This window comes from Ammospiza nelsoni, chromosome 1, assembly GCF_027579445.1.
Source record: "Ammospiza nelsoni isolate bAmmNel1 chromosome 1, bAmmNel1.pri, whole genome shotgun sequence".
NCBI lineage: Eukaryota > Metazoa > Chordata > Aves > Passeriformes > Passerellidae > Ammospiza > Ammospiza nelsoni.
In genome coordinates, this window is record NC_080633.1 from 49842628 (window position 1) to 49860063 (window position 17436).

The window sequence follows — 17436 nt, forward strand, 5'->3', positions numbered from 1 at the left end:
GGTTGCTTTGGGGCAGTGCAAGATAAGGCAGGCAGAAGACACACTGACTTCCAGTCATGTTTGTCACTAACAGGTCAGTGAACAGTACCTCCGTATTCATGCTGTACTCAACGTGAGAGCAAATTTCACATGGAAACACTGAGACTAAGGAGCCAATTAAGCCCAAATAGAAAGTGTTAGTTTGAAAACAGATTTAGTAAGGCATTAAGTTCTAAGAATGCATCTCTAAATAACACCATAACCATTTCAAGTTTACTTTAATGAAATGCATTACAAATAAATGCACTTCATGTAATGAGATCTTACTTATTAAAAAAACCCCACACTCTTTTGCCCCCTCGATTCTTCACTGTTTTTCAAATTACAGGTTGAGAATACACATTTTAAGTGTCTTTCAGTAAGTACACTGTAAACAATAACAGTTACTCACAATAACAACATATCCCACATTATTCCCATGAGTTACTAACCTTGGGCAAAGTATCTTTATATTGACACTGTTTGTAAGCATCACCATAGTAATCTGCAGCTTGATTTGCTAGTTTAGCTATGATAGCATCTTTCATTTTATCTGTGGGGAGAACAAGAAAAAAAACCAAAGAACAATTAAGACAATCATAAATTTTTACAACTGAACAGGCGATTATTTAATCTTTAAACAGCAATAACTGCATTTTAAGTGTACAGCTTTACATTACATCTCAAAGGTGGGATCCCATTCTTCCCTCTCGATATCCAGCAGCAGTTTCCAGGATTTCTACTTTAATTATGACATCCAAGGTTCAGTCAGTTGTACAAGAAATCTTTTGGCAGCTGCAAGCATTTATGCAGGATTAATAGTGATGCTTTACCTCAAACCAATGGCAAGCTGCCAATAAAAGCCACAACAGTCCCACTCATAACTCTCACAGCTCGCTCCCAGCCCTTCCTAGTGCCAGCACAAGCACTTGTGCACCAATAGTCAAAGAATTTAGCTGAAATCTAGTTAACAAAATAGGTTTTATTTTCAGCAGGATCTGTTTCTAACCCAGTTCCATGTCAGGACTCTGAAAAGCTGCAATAGGGAAGGGAGTGGTCATTTCCACTACAGTCCACACCACTGTCAGCTTACAGCAAATATAGAAACACCACTCCTAGACATAAATAACCACAGCTCCTCAAAGTCATATCCACTACTTCCTATCGGCACATGTGCCTATCTGCTGTGGCATCCCCTGCCTCACATCCTCATCCCGCTCCTGAAGCCAAAGCTGCTAGAATAGGAACATTCTGCAGCTCTCTATCTCCTTCTATACAGGAGACTTGCACTATTGCTAGTGCAGGCTGGAGATTATATCCTTGTATAAAAGAGATAAAGATAACCTCTGGCCTGCACTAGCAATTCAGCCTTCCAAGATAAGGCAGGCAATCAATGCAAACACTGGCTGTCCACTCTAAATAGCTGCCCTTAGACACAAGCACCCAGTGACCCTTAGGTACTGACATACTGATAAGCATGACTGTGGACTATGGGAGATTAGGAATTCTGCAGAGTATGTTTATCTGCCAAAATTCAACCAAAAGAATTCCCAAGTGGTCTGCTCATACCAGCATACTCACACATCTATCTACAGGATTTCAGACATGAGCAGTGATATACTATATTCAGCTTCTATGAAGTAAACATGTTTAAGGTATGCCAGGAAGATCTTTTCACTGAAGAACAGGATTTAGAGGACAAGCTGAGAGAAAGTAGCTTATGAGATATATTACCTTTCTTCTTTGCTAGAATGTTCCTGTCTGGTGCAGTACAAACCACACAAAAAACCTAAATAACTTCCTTTCTAGCCCCACCAAATGTGCAGTAGTTGCATCTTCCTTTCTATAGCTGGACCATTAAGAAAGGAAAAATACTGGCATACTAACTACAATTCCATTAACAAAGAAGATGTTAGAGGAGACTCATCTGTCCATGCAGACAACTCAGAACATATCTTTCACCATCAGAAGCTTTAGTTTTTACTCAGGTATCTTTAAAATATTGCAGCTACAATGTAAGATTTGATTCAGAACAGCAAATATGTTCAGACTTCAAGACCATTAAAACATCAGGAAAGGCTCAGAAAACAAAATAACTGGCCTATAGTTACATAATGAAGTTAGAGATGACTGATCAATTTGGCTTTTGTCAAATACTTCTACTTTCTTTTAACTTCTCAATAAACTCAGCTGTATCAGAAATACCATTGTAGCTGGTAAGCTGATAAATGGACTATCTCACATAAGAGAAAGCCCAGAAAATTCCAAGTAAGGTAAATAGTCAATGCAGCAAGAAGCTTAATTTCTGGTTTGAGATCTAACTTTGAAGGATTTGCGCTTGAAAAACGGGTTTTTGAAGGCAATCATGTTGTCAACCATGATTCTTCACAAAATGTCTTTCCCCCAGAGAAAAGAACCTAAATCCACCAAAATCTACAGCCTTCATAATCAGATGATTATTAACCTTACTGTCTTTAAAACACTGTCAGACTTGTGGTCTTGGGAGTAATCACAAAATCTTCAGGTCACTGTGCACACCTGGGATTTGGATTAGCCTTGTTTCATCTTTTTTATGTTTTGGAAAAGAAGAAATCAAGACAATGACAATCTATTTGTCACACAAAATGAGGGAAGCACCTGCTCCGTTCCTGAGGAAACATTTTGGCTATTTCTTGTACTAACTTATTTCAAAGCAATGTCCAAACGGCCAGAGACTAAAATACTACTACCAGCATGATAAAGAACAAACATAATTTATCAGCTGGCTGAAGGACAACAGCTTCTTGTTGAGCTTCTCCTAAGAGCAGAAAGGCTACAAGAGTTTTCAGGTATCTTCCCTATGAAGACAAGAAACATCACAGTTCAGATAACCCAAGTCTTCCTCCAAAGTATTCCAAATAATGTCAGGAGAGAGAGCCATTTGTGGGCAATCACATTTGACCTCTATGTCTTTAGCTTCTAGATGAAGAACTTTTTCTGAACAAAGAGAGAAGAGCAGAAGAGTAAGAAATTTTGTATCAAAGATAGTACCATTCCACGGAAAACTTATTTGAAGCCTAAGTTCTCTAATAGTGGTGTTAAGATAGCTAGACTTTGAATGTCTATTTCACAATCAACCCTTAATATCCAGGGAAACTATTTTTTGTTCTACCCGCAGAATTTCCCTCCCCAAGATAACTGGGCATTCTAAAAGAACTGGTCAAAGAGTTTCTCTGTTAAAAGCAGGAGCAACCAAACAGAATTTGTTTCCCTTCAACTCTTAGAAAATCTCATTGGTTTCTAGCACAGTCATTTCTTTCTAAATTCTTGTGAAATCGCTCCCTAGACTGAGGAGTAGGGGAGTACTTGCAAAACCCCTTATGCCCCACTTTTACTACTCTCAGTTAATTCAGAGAGTCTTTTGTCTTCAAGGGAGAAAGGGAAAAAAATAATTTAGCAATATCATTTGTGAAGATGAAGAACATAAAAAAGCAGACAGGAAAACTGCACTGTCAGGTGAACCTTAGACAAATTCTTAAGGGACATCTGTATTTTGTGTTTAATGACCTGCAAGAAGCATGGGGAGGATCAGAAAAGGCAAACATAAAAACTTCTGAAACACCCCTGACAGGCTCTTAGTAACTTAAAACACTTCTAAGGTTTTGGGACAAGTTGTAATATGCCCTTAAATATACAAGACAAAAACTAAAGTATACCTCTTGTCGCTTTCAAAAAAAAGACTTCTTGGGCTTGAGCCAGCATAATAAGACTGAGAGTCCCAACTGTGTCTGGAGAGATGTCCACTGTAGGCTCTCGATTCAAGGCTGACAAAACTGTGTCTTTAATGTGTTGAAAAGCACCACTAGCAAACTAAATAAACAAAATAATATATTATCACCCATTCTTTTCATATGCATTTTCCCACTAACAAATATAATACATATAATTTTTTTGAAAGTTTCTTTGGTCTATGGTCTCCCATTTATTGTTTAGTCATTAAAAACACGCCATTGTGACCTCTTGTTCTTGTAGCCACTTACAATGAGACCATTATCATGACAGACTATAAATAATGGTGTATTGGTTACACCTAACAACCTAAGATTTTAACACATTCCAGAAAGACATAAGAGATTATTACTCTAATATTTGTGAAAACTAAAATTTATACTAGCTAAAATTATTAAATCTTAAGCTGAATGTTTAGCTACCAATTCGCTTGAAGGAAGGAGTATGCAGAACTCTATAGAATTATATCCTCCAAATCTGATAAACAAATATGACACAAGATCAAGTACACAGCCAATCCATGTTTGCAATTAAGAGCAGGAAAATATGTACACATTTTTATAAATGTGTATATAGTTTTAAAATTGAGAGATACTTGATGTTTTAACAACACAAATTCTGAATGCAGAAGCAGGGAGCCTCTGTACCTGATAGTGCTTAGCTGCAGCTTTTAGTCCTTCATCGTTATCCAGATTCTGCTCTGCTGCAATCTGGCTTGCCAATGCTCCACAGTTGAACAAAACACAGGTCTTCTCATATCCCAAACTTGCCAGAGCTACAGACAAGACAGACAGTTAGCCAGACTGTTAAGAAAATAAACTTCAGTTCTCTAGCATCCTACATATGAAACACTACTCTTTATCAGTAAAGGTATCAACAGTTTCAAGTAAAAACAAACAAAACCCTAATCGTACTGAACGTGTCAAGTTGAAGTCATCTTCAATCTGAAGACTGTAAAGTCTAATTTAGTACTACCACAAACTGTTTCCATGTGAGCAACTACAGAAAGCAACACAATACATAAAAGCAGTAGCATGAAAATGTATACAAAATAACTTCAAAGTCTTTCTAACTAGAGTGCAGCTTTTTGGCTTTTGAAGCATTCATTACCAAGTGGTCATCTGAAATATGAACTTCCACACATTAATCACTTTGCAATGAGTGACCAATTACAAGGACATGTTCTGTTTTCTATCTACTTAAATGTAGGGAAATTTTCACTTTTAAAGCTATTGTTGCAGGCTGAAAATGCTGAAAAATATCTTCTTTATACATGTACTGAAACAGTTAAGGATTTACTTAGTTAAAACTTGATCTCACTAGGCAGCAGTGTAGACTACTCGAAGCTATTCCTGCAGTACTTCTTCAGCCCAGAGGATGGAGCCCACACTTCTGAAACTAGAAATACCTGAACAGGAACCATTTTGAATAGTAATCACTTTCAAAAGGTTAGTTGCCCTAGGAAAGTGCTTGAAAAAAACAAATACTGTAGATAATAGTTCCTACCAGTGTCAAAAGGTATCTAGACAGTCCTCCTGGAGAATACAGGAGGGACAACTACTGAATTTTCAATTTCACAAACCCAGGTACGGTTATCAGTAAAACATGAAGGTACTCAAGATGTACATTTCTTTCATTTCACTGACACCCAACCTCCTTAAACAGCTACATATTTATCTAACACCTCTCTGAAGCTCCTATGTTAGTGCTCACTAACCTGCACCAAGTTTTCAGCAAGTAAGCCTAAATCTGACATGCAATTTTTCCCACTTTTTTCTGAGTTACACTGCCACAGTCATTATTTTATCTAGATCATCTCCCTTCTCTAAGTTTATTTTCCAGAATTTTTATCAGAATAAGGTCTTGAACTCAGACAAAAGTTGTTTAGACTTGGAAAACACTAAAACTCAGGACAGAAAATATGAAAGTTTCTGAAGTGCAGAATTACTTTATACTCTGGACCACAGCACAAGTGTGATTTACTACAGCAATACAGATTTTCCACAGACTCATCTGTTTCCAGCACTACCTATTAACTTAAGTCAATATATTTCAGATGACGTGTCATGCTGTGAACTCAGTCACTTTTCAAGCAATCACATTATCTGTCAGATACCACTGTGATACAGACTTGGGATCCAGGGGAAGGTGGGAAGCCAACAGTTCAGCACCACTGCAAGAGCCAGAACTCTCAAATTACATCCCTGCATCTTGTTGCCACAGAAGTCTCAGGAGTTTTATGCTGAATTTCTATCTGGAAACTCCTCTTAGAAGTCAAGAGAAATTTTGCTTCCTTGATTCCTGATATCTTTGCTTTACACTGACAAACCTCACCACCAATTCTGATCTCTTTTTGTTAATTTCTTCCCACCAAGATCTGCTTCAAAGTTTCAAAATGACCCTAATCCCATTGTTTGTTAACAGAGCATTACTCTCATCTCAGTTAAAAACTTCTTTGATATTTGACACAGACTGCTGCATAAATTTTTGGCCATCTACCTCACAGATTATTTAGACTAGCATATAATTAACCTGCAGACAAGCCAGCTTCCTCAAGCTGCAGTAACATCACATTTATTCAAATTCTTACGGTAATCATCATTGTTATGGTTACTGATTTTTTTCTCACAATTATTACAGATCTCTAGTGATTCACAGACTATGTTTCCATCATAATTAAACATTTCTGAATTTCTTTACAAAGAAATAGATTCAATCCTCATTAAATATTAGGCCCAAAGAAGAAAGAACAAGCCAAATTCTGAGAAAAAAAAACCCCAAAGCATCTCCAGGAAGGTTTCCAATTATCCAGGACTTCTTAGAACAGTTGGAACAGAAAGCAAGGATCACCTGAGTATGCATAGGTAGGCATAGGTGTATTGTTACAGATATGGTTTACACAAGTGCAACTGCTAGCATGTGTATTCAGAATATAGAAAACTGCAAAGATTTCCAGTAGTTGCTAACAGAGAGCTGTATAAAGCAGGAAAAAACTTTAATAAAAATAAAACCAGAGTAAGTTCAAATATCTTTTTCAGGCTTTGTCTGGAACTTCAAAATTGCCATGGTCATCTTGCAATGCTGATCATGATGAACACTTAGGTATAAATAGAAATACAAAAGAATGATGACACACATCTGAACCACTCCTCACTCACTCAAAGGATGTAGTCTTACTTCTATATTGGCAAGTAACCCTGAATTTGTGTGCAGGATTGTCCCTCTATGACTAAACAAATCAGACTCAAACTCATTATGTTCATGGGAAAAAATACTTTTTTTTTCCTTCCCAAGTGATTAAATCTGTATGAAAATATTTCAAAAAGAAGCTATAGAAGAGTAATTTTGGAGCACAGGGAAATAATTCTATTCTCTTGAAAACGTGGTATCAAGACTAGGTTACTGAAGCCAGCTACCATCACTCCTCTTCTGGAGTGGACTCACTCACTCCTAAGCACTCTTCATCTTACTCATTTAGAACAGGAAGAGCTGCATTACCCAAAATCTACTGGATCTTAATGTTAACATGAACAATTTTGATTAGTATCAACTGGAGTTATTCCCAGAAGACATCTGAGAAGCACACAGTACAACTATTATCAGACTGCACATCTACTTGTGCCTCTGGAAATCTAATATAAAATCTCAATTTTGTAAAAATTCTTTGCATGGTGCTTACATGTTCATTATCAATGTTAAAGAAGTTATTAATCCATTACCAATACAGTTGAATTCACTTGAAAGCTATGTTCAGAATGCCAGAAAGACATTAATTCAACTACATAAAAACATTCTCAAAGTTTAGTATCATTAATACTTGGGTTTTTTGCTACATTCACGTACCCAGTTTGGCAGATCCTCCAAAAAGAGATCCTTTGTCAAAAGCATCTTTCCATGTAAATGTTACACAGACCTGGAAATTGTGAAAAACAAAGATCTTTACCTCTAAGATCAAATATAATCTTAAAATACCCCAAATCTATCTATTTAGCCCTTATATCCTAATTGCATAAAACCTTTCATTTGCTTCTTGGAACATTACAAACATTCTGGAAGTTTCAGGAAATCATCAAGAAGTATTCAAAACAAAATTATGCTACATTTTTTCCTTTCTGTTAGTTTGCTCAAAACATTTCAAGTAGACAAGACAGAAATTGTCAGAATCATTTTTCAGCTCTGTTCATACTCTGAGCAACAGATAAATTTGTTTCTGAACAATTCCTCCTCTCCCAGTAAGCCTGATGGGTTGGTATAATCACAGTTTAAGGAAACCACCCAATCAGGCAGTTTCCAGTGTGCCAAATTATCTGTGTATTTGGAGCTGTTGTGAAATACCAAAATCCACTCATTATTATGAATGAATTCAATAGCAGCATTATCAGGAAATGCCCTCAGGAAAGAGAATGGAGGTAGAAACACTGTGTTTTATTTATACTTCCAGCATATACTTCAGAGGCAATGCAAACACTTCATTGAATCTGCTTACAAGTTCCACAATTCAATTCCTTCTTCACCTGATCAAGTAATTGTAGGCAACTGGTATCAAACCAGAAAAGATGGCAAACTTCCTCAGTTTAAAGTGCTTGGGGAGAACCACTTCAGAAAGAGCTACAGTACTGCTTGAGAGTGTATTTTCCTCTAGCAGCAGGGCTAGTACAGGACATTCTGGTCCCCAGCTGCATTGCTGCTTCCACTACTTCTCCCTTTAGGTGGAACAGTTTACAGACATGCAGATCTTGCTGTCTAAGTTTTCCAGTTTTCCTTGTCTCAGGGTTTGCAGATTACCATAGCAAAGGATTTGCTCACTGAAAATCAATGTGCAAGCAAATGCAGCTACATGCAAAACTCACGTAGAAGTTAGAAATAGATTAACATTACTTAAAACCTGTAAGACTGAAAGAAATTAAGAAATTTCTCCTTTTGATCATAATATTACCATTGAAGTACGATTTGTAGATAAAGAAATATAAATTCTTATTTGTAAACACATTGAAAGAAAATCCACACTTTTCTCCAACAAAACACAGGAGCCTACAGATCTATTCCTGTCTCCACGTGAAGAAGCCTTCAAAAGGGAGAAGTTCAGCTGAATGTCTCTCTAGAGACATGATTCTAAAGAAATATGGCAAGAAAAAACCCCAAACCCTAATGAACACTACCTACATAAAAACTATGTCATGCAGAGGCAGGAATAAAGTGATAAGCTCTTAAATGGAATATTCTATTGTAAAGGAAACACCTCTCCTGCTTCAGAAAACAAAGATCAGATTCCATCCACTTCTATAGGTTTTCCCATAGAAATTATGAATTTAAAATCCTTTAGAACATAGCATGAAATAGACTTCTTGGAAAGCAGAGAGTTGAAGAGGAATCAGCAGAGCCCAATCCTTTCTGCCCTAGACCACAGTGATCACCTAGCCAAAGGCAAAATGCTTCTCAATCTGTAAAACAAAGGCATTTATGTCCACTAGAGGTGAAGTTACAGCATAGACTGAATGTGAGCACCAACTAGCAAATAAACAGAGATTAGGAAAATAAGGCTCAGAGAGATTAGCTGTCTTGTTCAATAAAAGTACTCGTTAGGGGATTAGGTACAGGCTTGGAAGTCACACATCACAGGTGCCATGATTCAGTAACTGGTTTGGCAGTCTTCTTACCTGGTTTTCAGAGAATGGAAACTTTGGTTCAATTGCACACAGCTGATCATAGTATCTAAAAAAAAAAAAAAAAGAAAATAAACACACAGCTATTCGATAAATGAAATTAATAGTTTTGGTTTATTAAACTGGCATATAAAGTAGGGAGAAGGGCACAAAAATCCTACACACAATTAATTAAGAAGCTCATTTGTAGAAATGGAGGATTTGCAGGCTGGACAGTTTCTGTATAAAGAGATTCTTTCAGTAGAGGAGCAAGTTCAGCAGGAGGTGGTTTTTCACAGATAACATGGGAACCCTGTCTCAGTCGGAAGTAAAACAGTATCTCAGACAAAGCTGATCCAGGTATCACTGCCTGATGGATGGTGGATTAGAAAAGGCACCATGCAAAGGAGTCCCTGTACACATACAGGCAGACAATGAGTACATTAAGTCATGCTGCAAAAGTAAATTAAGTGCAGCATTTAACATAATATTAACATGCTACACTGTACTCTCCTGATCTTACCATTATAACCCAATTTCAATGTTTTTGAAATAGATGCCATTTGCCTTGCACAGTACCAGTTGGACCAATCATTGATAAAATTCTTTAGTTGCAAACTTAATTTTCATTGGAATATATTCTAGTAGTCACAGTGAATTAAATCCACAACTTCTACATTACAATATTTTGACTAGTCACAGTGGAAGATGTTTAGGAAAGGATGCCGGAAAGATAATGTACTGAATATAGCACAGTCCCTTCCAATCTATCCAGGTAACAGTAAGGAATTCCAAGTTTTCCTGAGTGCTGACCTGCACCTGCACCATTTGTTAAACATGACAGGCTAGATGCAGAACATGAAACTCTTTAACTGCTAAGAACACATAACATGTGAAGCCTGTTTCCTATACTCTTCCTGCAGCACTGGCCATGCAGCTATATGCTCAACATTATATTGGGCAAATTGTTTTATAAAGAATTTCTATTCCCAATATACAAAACACCTTGCAGTAATGGTTTTCACAGTCTATGAAACAGGACTAACATTGTTCCCAGCTCCTTTCACTATTAAATATTGATCACAACAGATACAGGCATGAGATGCATGTACAAGACCTGCATTGTACAGACAATAAACATTCGTTTAAAAATTCAAGAAAAATTTTCAAAACTCGTATATAATAAAACCAGTGTTAGTGTATTCTTCAGTTAATTGTATCTGCCAATGTATATCAGACTACAGGTCTCTGACTTCACATGAGCCACTGCAATTTAAGACACAATATACCAAGCCATGTCAAAAACTACAATAATCTGCAACAGCAAAAGGACTTCCACCAATAAATGAACTGAAAGAAATTGCTTGTAAGGCTAAACAAAAGTCTGCAAACATTTACTGTGATGGCAATTTTATCAAGATTAAACAACTTACCAACTTTGTGAAAGGTATAGTTAAAAATAACAACTAGCCCTGAAGATTACTGCTAATATATATTTAAATATACTTCCTCCATTGGCCTGGTCTGGTCTCAATACACTTGCTTTAACACAGTATCACAAAGAAAAGGAGACTTTGCATGCTGTCTCCTCTTGACTCAGTTTAATTTGTTAACTAAAAGCTGCCGCTAAAGCCAAGCTGTCCTCCCACATTCCACGATTACACTGTCCTCATCTGCCATGAGGATGGAGTAAAGGAGCAAAGCTTGTCAAATGTCCTTGTGAAGCCGGGTGTGCCCAAGCCTTGGCTCCCTGCGAACAGGCTATTCTTTGTGTCAACATTAGCACAGACAAAATAAGCCAGAGAGGTGTATAACTCCTCCTAAGAAGGGCTTTTTGTTTGGTTGGTTTTAAACAAGTTCAGAATTTATGTTCGCTGTTTTCTTTACTATTTTAAGCATGTGATGTTATTTCTTCTTATTAGAGAACTTGAAAATCTACTCAAGAGTTAAGAGCTCTTTAAAACTCTGCAGACAGAAAAAAAAAATCCCAGAATACAACCACATAAAGTTTTTTAGTTTTATAAATATAAACGGTATAAATATAACAGTACGCATAAAATTAAACATACAAAAATGGTACATGAAGATGTTAACCACAGAACAGCACAAAACCATCAGTACAAAACCAGAAAGTAACTACAGAAGGAAAAGCCACAATGGATGCACAAGTCAGTTACACACAGAGGAGGACAGTAAATATAAAGGTGTAATTTAAAACTAAATTTACAGTAATTTAAACTATCAAGATACAAAGAACACAGGGCACAACACAGAGGAGTGGTGAGTTTGGCTGTGCCAGTGAGGAACTACAACTGCAGCAGTAAAAGGGAGGGGCACATGTCAGCAACACAGATCTAGTGCTCAAAATACAGCAATCTCTCATCAAAACTGGCATTATACACTCCTAAATGCCAGCAAAAAGAGGTCATCAAATGAGTAGGCAGTCAAGGTTTAAATTAGAATTTAACTAAAATTTATGTACTGCATTAAACACAAATAATGTGCCTCCTCCAAAGAATCTTAAAGAAAAATCTCCTTCAAAAGAACATCAAAAAGACCAAAGATCTGTCTTTGCTCTTCAAGATAAGAACCAGAGTCCTGAACTCACAGCTAGAAATCACAACTGCAACTTTCAGCCCTAAGGGAATTTGAGCATTCAAAATAAAACTGTGCACTCCTCCCACCCCCCTTCTATTTCCCGATTTTCTTTTTAAAAAAAAAAACTGCAGGAGTTGTTAGCAAAATTAAACCAAATAAACTTGCACTAATATTCCACGTCTCCAGAAAAAGGAAATAAAATCCAGGTTATCTTTAATATTGGAGGAAGCAAGGAATCCCTTGAAGCTATAATTATACTCAGAACTTAAAAAAAAAAAAAAAACCCACCACTAAATCAAATCTGCCACGACAGAATTTAAGGGGAAACATCTGTACCAAGCTCACCTACATCACCTTCAGAGCACTCAGATTCTCACAAAACAAAGCAAGCTTGGAAGCAGGCTGAGGTCTTTCCCAGTGAAATGGTGCTCATCTATCTCAAATGTTTCTCCAAGAGAAGCATTTGCATTTATCAGCTGAACAACAGCACACCACACCTTTCAAGCTTTATTGGTCAATGCTTGTCTAGGAGATGTGGCTCCAACAGGGCTCACTTCTTCCATAAAAGAAAAAAAAAGTCTAGAGTGACTACTCAGCAAAACAAGGCTTCTAGAAATCACAAAACCATGGGCAAATCCTAGATTAGTTGGCAGAAGATTAAGCCCTCATTTCTTAACAGTTAAATGGTCTACAATGCTCTACTAGGTATTAAGGTCTATAAAAAGCCACAAGGAAGTAAAACTATGCAAATGGTATGCAAGGTTCTAATTAGTTCTTCTAACCTTACTTCACCAACAACATTTTAAACTCCAACGTCAATGAAATTAAACATTAAGACTGAGTATTGTTCTTAAACACCAGCAGAAAAACACTGGAAGTTGGAGAGGCAGAGATTTTCAGAGGAAACAAAAGGCATTCAGGCACTGGATACTTCAAACTTCTGGATATGCAGACAGTTTAAAATAACTGTGCCTTACAGAATAGTTAAGAGAATATATGTCAGAATACTCTTACAGAGTAAGAGCAAAATGATTTTCTAGCAACTGCAATGAATATAAATGGTCAGAAATGGACTAAACAGGCATAACTTGTTAGAAATAAGGGAAAATATGCATCTGTTTGTTTTATCTTCACTAACTTACAGTTAATTCAGACCTTCATCCTATCTCACTGTCACTATAAAAAGAACAAATATTCTCAAGCAATACAATTAAAAATGCAGACGTTTTAAGAGAGGAACTTCAGCATGGGAGGGTATCACTTCATGTTTACATCAGTTCAGAGCTACATCCAACAGCTCCAGTCTACTGCAAGAGCATCTGGGCCAGCTAAACTCATCTGGTGATCACTGCTGATCATCTCCAGCAGGGAGAACAGATCACTGCACGTGGAATTGACTCAAAGCTGGTAATTAGGTAATTATGCAATTGCAAGTGGTTTCCCTTGATTATTCAGAGGGAAAACCTGAGGTGAAGTTGCATACTATGGATAAATTCATTTAATAACTGGCTGACTCTGAAAGAGGGAGGTTCTGCTCAGCCTCTTGGCTTTCCAAAACACTACTTTTATTTATTTTTGCACCATCTCTGATGTTTGTCTGACACTCCACTGAACTCATTCAAGTTGCTCAGAATGCCACGCATACATTCTGCCTTCCAGAAAAGGTGCAAGGATCAAAATTGAAAAGGGGGTTGCCTTCTTTTGGTGCTGCAAAGCAACTGTTCGTGTGAAGTCACACAATGTGGCTGTGCCAAACAGGGATTTCAGACAGAAACTAACAACAAACCTGACTGGCACCTTCAGAAAAGGAAGCTCGGTTCCAGCATGCTCAAATGAAGCTCAATTCCAAAGAAACATAATCTGCTTTTCAATTTGGGTACCAAAGTTCCTCTCTCCGTTCACAGATGCTCACAATTTCCCCGACCTTCAAAGGGATAAACTCAAGTACCTTCAAAAGCATACACAGCAGTAGACAGAAATAGAGCAGGGAACTACAAAGCTACTGTAAAACACAATCAGTGGAGTCAGAGCTTTTACAGCCCAAATACCAGTGAAGGGTTGATAATCATCAGCAACTTATTTTACAAAACTTGCCTTCTTTTTGGCAAGGCACTTGTTAAGTGAGGTTTGAATGTCTCCAGAAAGACAGACTCCACATCCTCCCTGGAAAACCCATTCCCATGCTCTGTCACCTTCAACATAAACAATTTCTTCCTCATGTTGAGGTACAACTTCTTGTGCTTTAATTTATGGCGACTGCTCCTCATCCTGTCACTGGGCACTACTGAGAAGGGACCAGCAGCATCCTCTCAAAACTTGCCTGTGAGGTATTTCTCTGCAATCCCCTACAATCCTTTCCAGTCTTCTCCAGATTAAACAGGCGCAGCTCCTTGTAAGGGAGATACTCCAGAGCCCTATCATCTTTGTGGTCCTTCTCTGGACCCTCTCCTTCTCTTTCTTCTCAACACTGCAATCCCTAAGTGCTTTGGGCAGGTAGGACAATGGAGCTGTTAGTCCTAATGCAGGCTTTATGCACTTCACCAGGCACAAGGCACAGATGAATCTTTTGCTTATCTAACCTATGGTAACTCCAGCACCATAGAAACTCTATTAAACTTTCTGACAGCAAACTATGTTAAGCAGAAAAAACGAAAGGATGTGACTTCACAAATACATTAAGGAGCTGCTAAACATAGAAAACAAAAGGAAATCACGCTAGTAACAAAACACAAAAACAAATCCACACACAGAACTGAACAGGAAGTGAAAAGAAAGCTGTAATAGCAAAAGGTAACACTGAAGAGAAAGAAACACCAACCCTATATGGAAAACAAAATGGTCTGTCATGGGTACAAATTGGAAGAGGGGAAATTCACATTCAAAGAAACTTCTTACTGTGAGGGAGGTGAGGCACTGGCAGAGGGATTTCCCCAGGGAGGCTGTGGGTGCCCCAGCCCTGCACTGCTCAAGGCCAAGCTGCATGTAAGGCCTTGGGCAACCTGGTCTAGGGGAGGTGTCCCTACCCATGGCGGCTGCGGGGGTTGGGACTGGGTGATCTCTAAACTCTCTTCCAAACACTTAACGCTGTCTGCTTTTACAATTTCTACGTACACCTAAGAGCTACTGGCAGACACAAACCCTGGGAAGGGGATGTTGATGGGGACAAGGCCTTCCCCTCCCCGCGCTGCCATCATGTGACACCCCAGGACACCCGGGCGGCGCGGCGAGGGCCGGGGACACCGGCATGCCGCAGGACACCCGAGCGCCGGGGCGCCGGCATCCCACAGGCCGCCGGAGCCGGCCCGGCAGCCCCGGCCGCCTCCTGCCGGCAGGAAAGGCCGCCCACACCTGGGCCCGCCCGCACCTGGCTCCGGCTCCGCCACGCCCAGGGCCCGGAGCTGCCGCCGGGGCCTCGCGGGGAACCAGGGCAGGGGGAGATGGACGAACCGGGAGATAACGGGGGTGGGGGCCCCTACCTGAGGAGGGTCTCCAGCGAACTCTCGTGCTTGTCGAGCGGGCGGCCGAGCGCGCTCTTGCGGAGCCTGCTGAGCTCCTCGGCGGCCCGGCAGTGCTCGGCCTGCGCCTCGGCGCCCGGGTAGCTCTGCTGAATGAACTTGCACAGCGGCTTGGCCAGGTCCACCTCCGAGGCCTTCTTCAGCTGCACCGAGATGAAGTTCGTCATGGCCGACGCCGGGCGGGCGGGCAGAGCCGCCACCGACACCGCTCCTCGCCGCAGCGCCGGGCTCCCCTTCCCGGTCCGCCGCCGCGCTTCCGGGAGCGCCGCGCACGCGCGCGCCCTGTCCCGCCTCCCGCGCCGCTGTCCCGATACCGCCCCCGGAGCGGGAGCCGCTCCTGAGGGGAGCGCCCGGCCGCGAGACCCGCGGAAGGCGGGCTCACCCGTCATCAAAACTTTATGCTATTTACACATATTAACAAACAAAGGCATCAGCGTTTACTGGTTCTAAATGGAATAACTTTATTAATTAGTAACCAAGTTCCTATTTGGTGGTTATATCTGTCGCTTGTGGCGCTAATTAATCTGCAGGCGCAGTTCTTCCCTCAGTTTGAGTCTGGAGTCTGCTGGGTTCTGCCGCCCTCACTCGTGGTAGCTCTTGTCCGGACAGACCATTTTGGGATTATTTTATGCTCAAAACAAAAGGTTAGGCAAGCGTGCAAGCCGGATCGTTAGGGTTGGAAGGGAGACCATTAGTCCAGCACTCCTTACTGTGAAAAATGCGTATTTTATGATTGGCTTTTCACAAATATTAAAATGAATATTATATGTGTTGTGTTAGAAAGTAATGCTGTATTAATTCTCTCAAGTAGTGTGTTAAATATAGTTTTAGGTTATAAAAAATGTTAAAATAGAAACTATGCTATGTAGGATACTTTTTTTAAAGAAAGGACTTGCAGCAAGATAGCAGCCATAGGACACCTAAATCTTTCAGACAAAAAGAATTTGTTGCCCTCTTATCAGAAGAAACTGAACTTCTTCCCACCTCGAAGGCGCTGTTAGGATTCAGAGGAAGTTGACAATAACCAGACAGAATCCTGTGTTTGAATGGAATTTATGCATTGTGTATGAAGTGTATGAATATGCAACAGCTATTGTTTTTAAGGGTTAATCCTCTGTTAACAGGGATCCTTTTTCAGGCTTGTGCTGCCCAGAAAAAGGTACCCGGACGTCCGTAACTCTTTGTCTCTGTTGTCTCATATTGTCCTAATTCAAACTGTCCAAATTATTATTACTCTAATTGTATTACTATTTTTATTACCATTTTATTACTATTAAACTTTTAAAATCTTTTAAAAAACCCAAGTGATTGGCATTTTTCACACTGCCAAGGCAGGGTCAGCTAGAGCAGGTGACATAGGAACACATCCAGGTGGGTTTGGAATGTCTCCAGACATTCACCCTGGGCAGCCTGTTCCAGTACTCGGCCGCCCTGAATGTGGAGTTCTTCCTCTTGTTGATGAGAAACTTCTTGTGTTTTAGTTTATGGCAATTGCTCCTCACCCTGTTGCTGGGCACCACCGAAAGGAGTTTGGCACCATGTGATGCTCACTGTGCAATTACTTAATCATACCTGTCCAGCTACAGCTACTAATTAACAATTTCAAAAAAGGTACAAAATTTAATTCAAACCTTGAGGGACTCAAATCTTGATGGGCTCAGTATGATCCCCTCATCTAAGACTATGAGATGCAGGGTTTGGTATCCCCAGTTCAGCTGCCTGAGGGGAGAAGGGCACTGTGCTCCCTCCCCAGATGAACCCCGGCTGTCAGAGGGTCAGCACATCCAGGGGGACCCCAGGAAGGCAGTGACCTCGAGCACTCGAGATGTGACTGTGGAGCTTGGCTGTGGCAAGGGAAAACCTCACCAGCTGGGAACACAAGCTGTGACATGGCA

The 17436-nt window shown here is 39.7% G+C and overlaps 1 protein-coding gene across 2 annotated transcripts in view; it reads right to left on the reverse strand.

Annotated features, from left to right (window-relative positions):
• Nucleotides 1-15774, reverse strand: part of PDCD6IP (programmed cell death 6 interacting protein) — a 30605-nt gene extending 14831 nt beyond the window's left edge. For both annotated transcript variants that reach the window (XM_059466275.1, XM_059466268.1), the window contains exons 1-6: nt 15503-15774; nt 9444-9498; nt 7630-7699; nt 4434-4561; nt 3714-3867; nt 471-571 (exon numbers count right to left, since the gene is read on the reverse strand). In XM_059466275.1, coding sequence (XP_059322258.1) covers nt 471-571; nt 3714-3867; nt 4434-4561; nt 7630-7699; nt 9444-9498; nt 15503-15708 — 714 coding nt within the window. In that variant the 5' untranslated portion in view covers nt 15709-15774. The remainder of the gene's footprint in view (nt 1-470; nt 572-3713; nt 3868-4433; nt 4562-7629; nt 7700-9443; nt 9499-15502) is intronic.
• Nucleotides 15775-17436: the final 1662 nt, after the last annotated feature.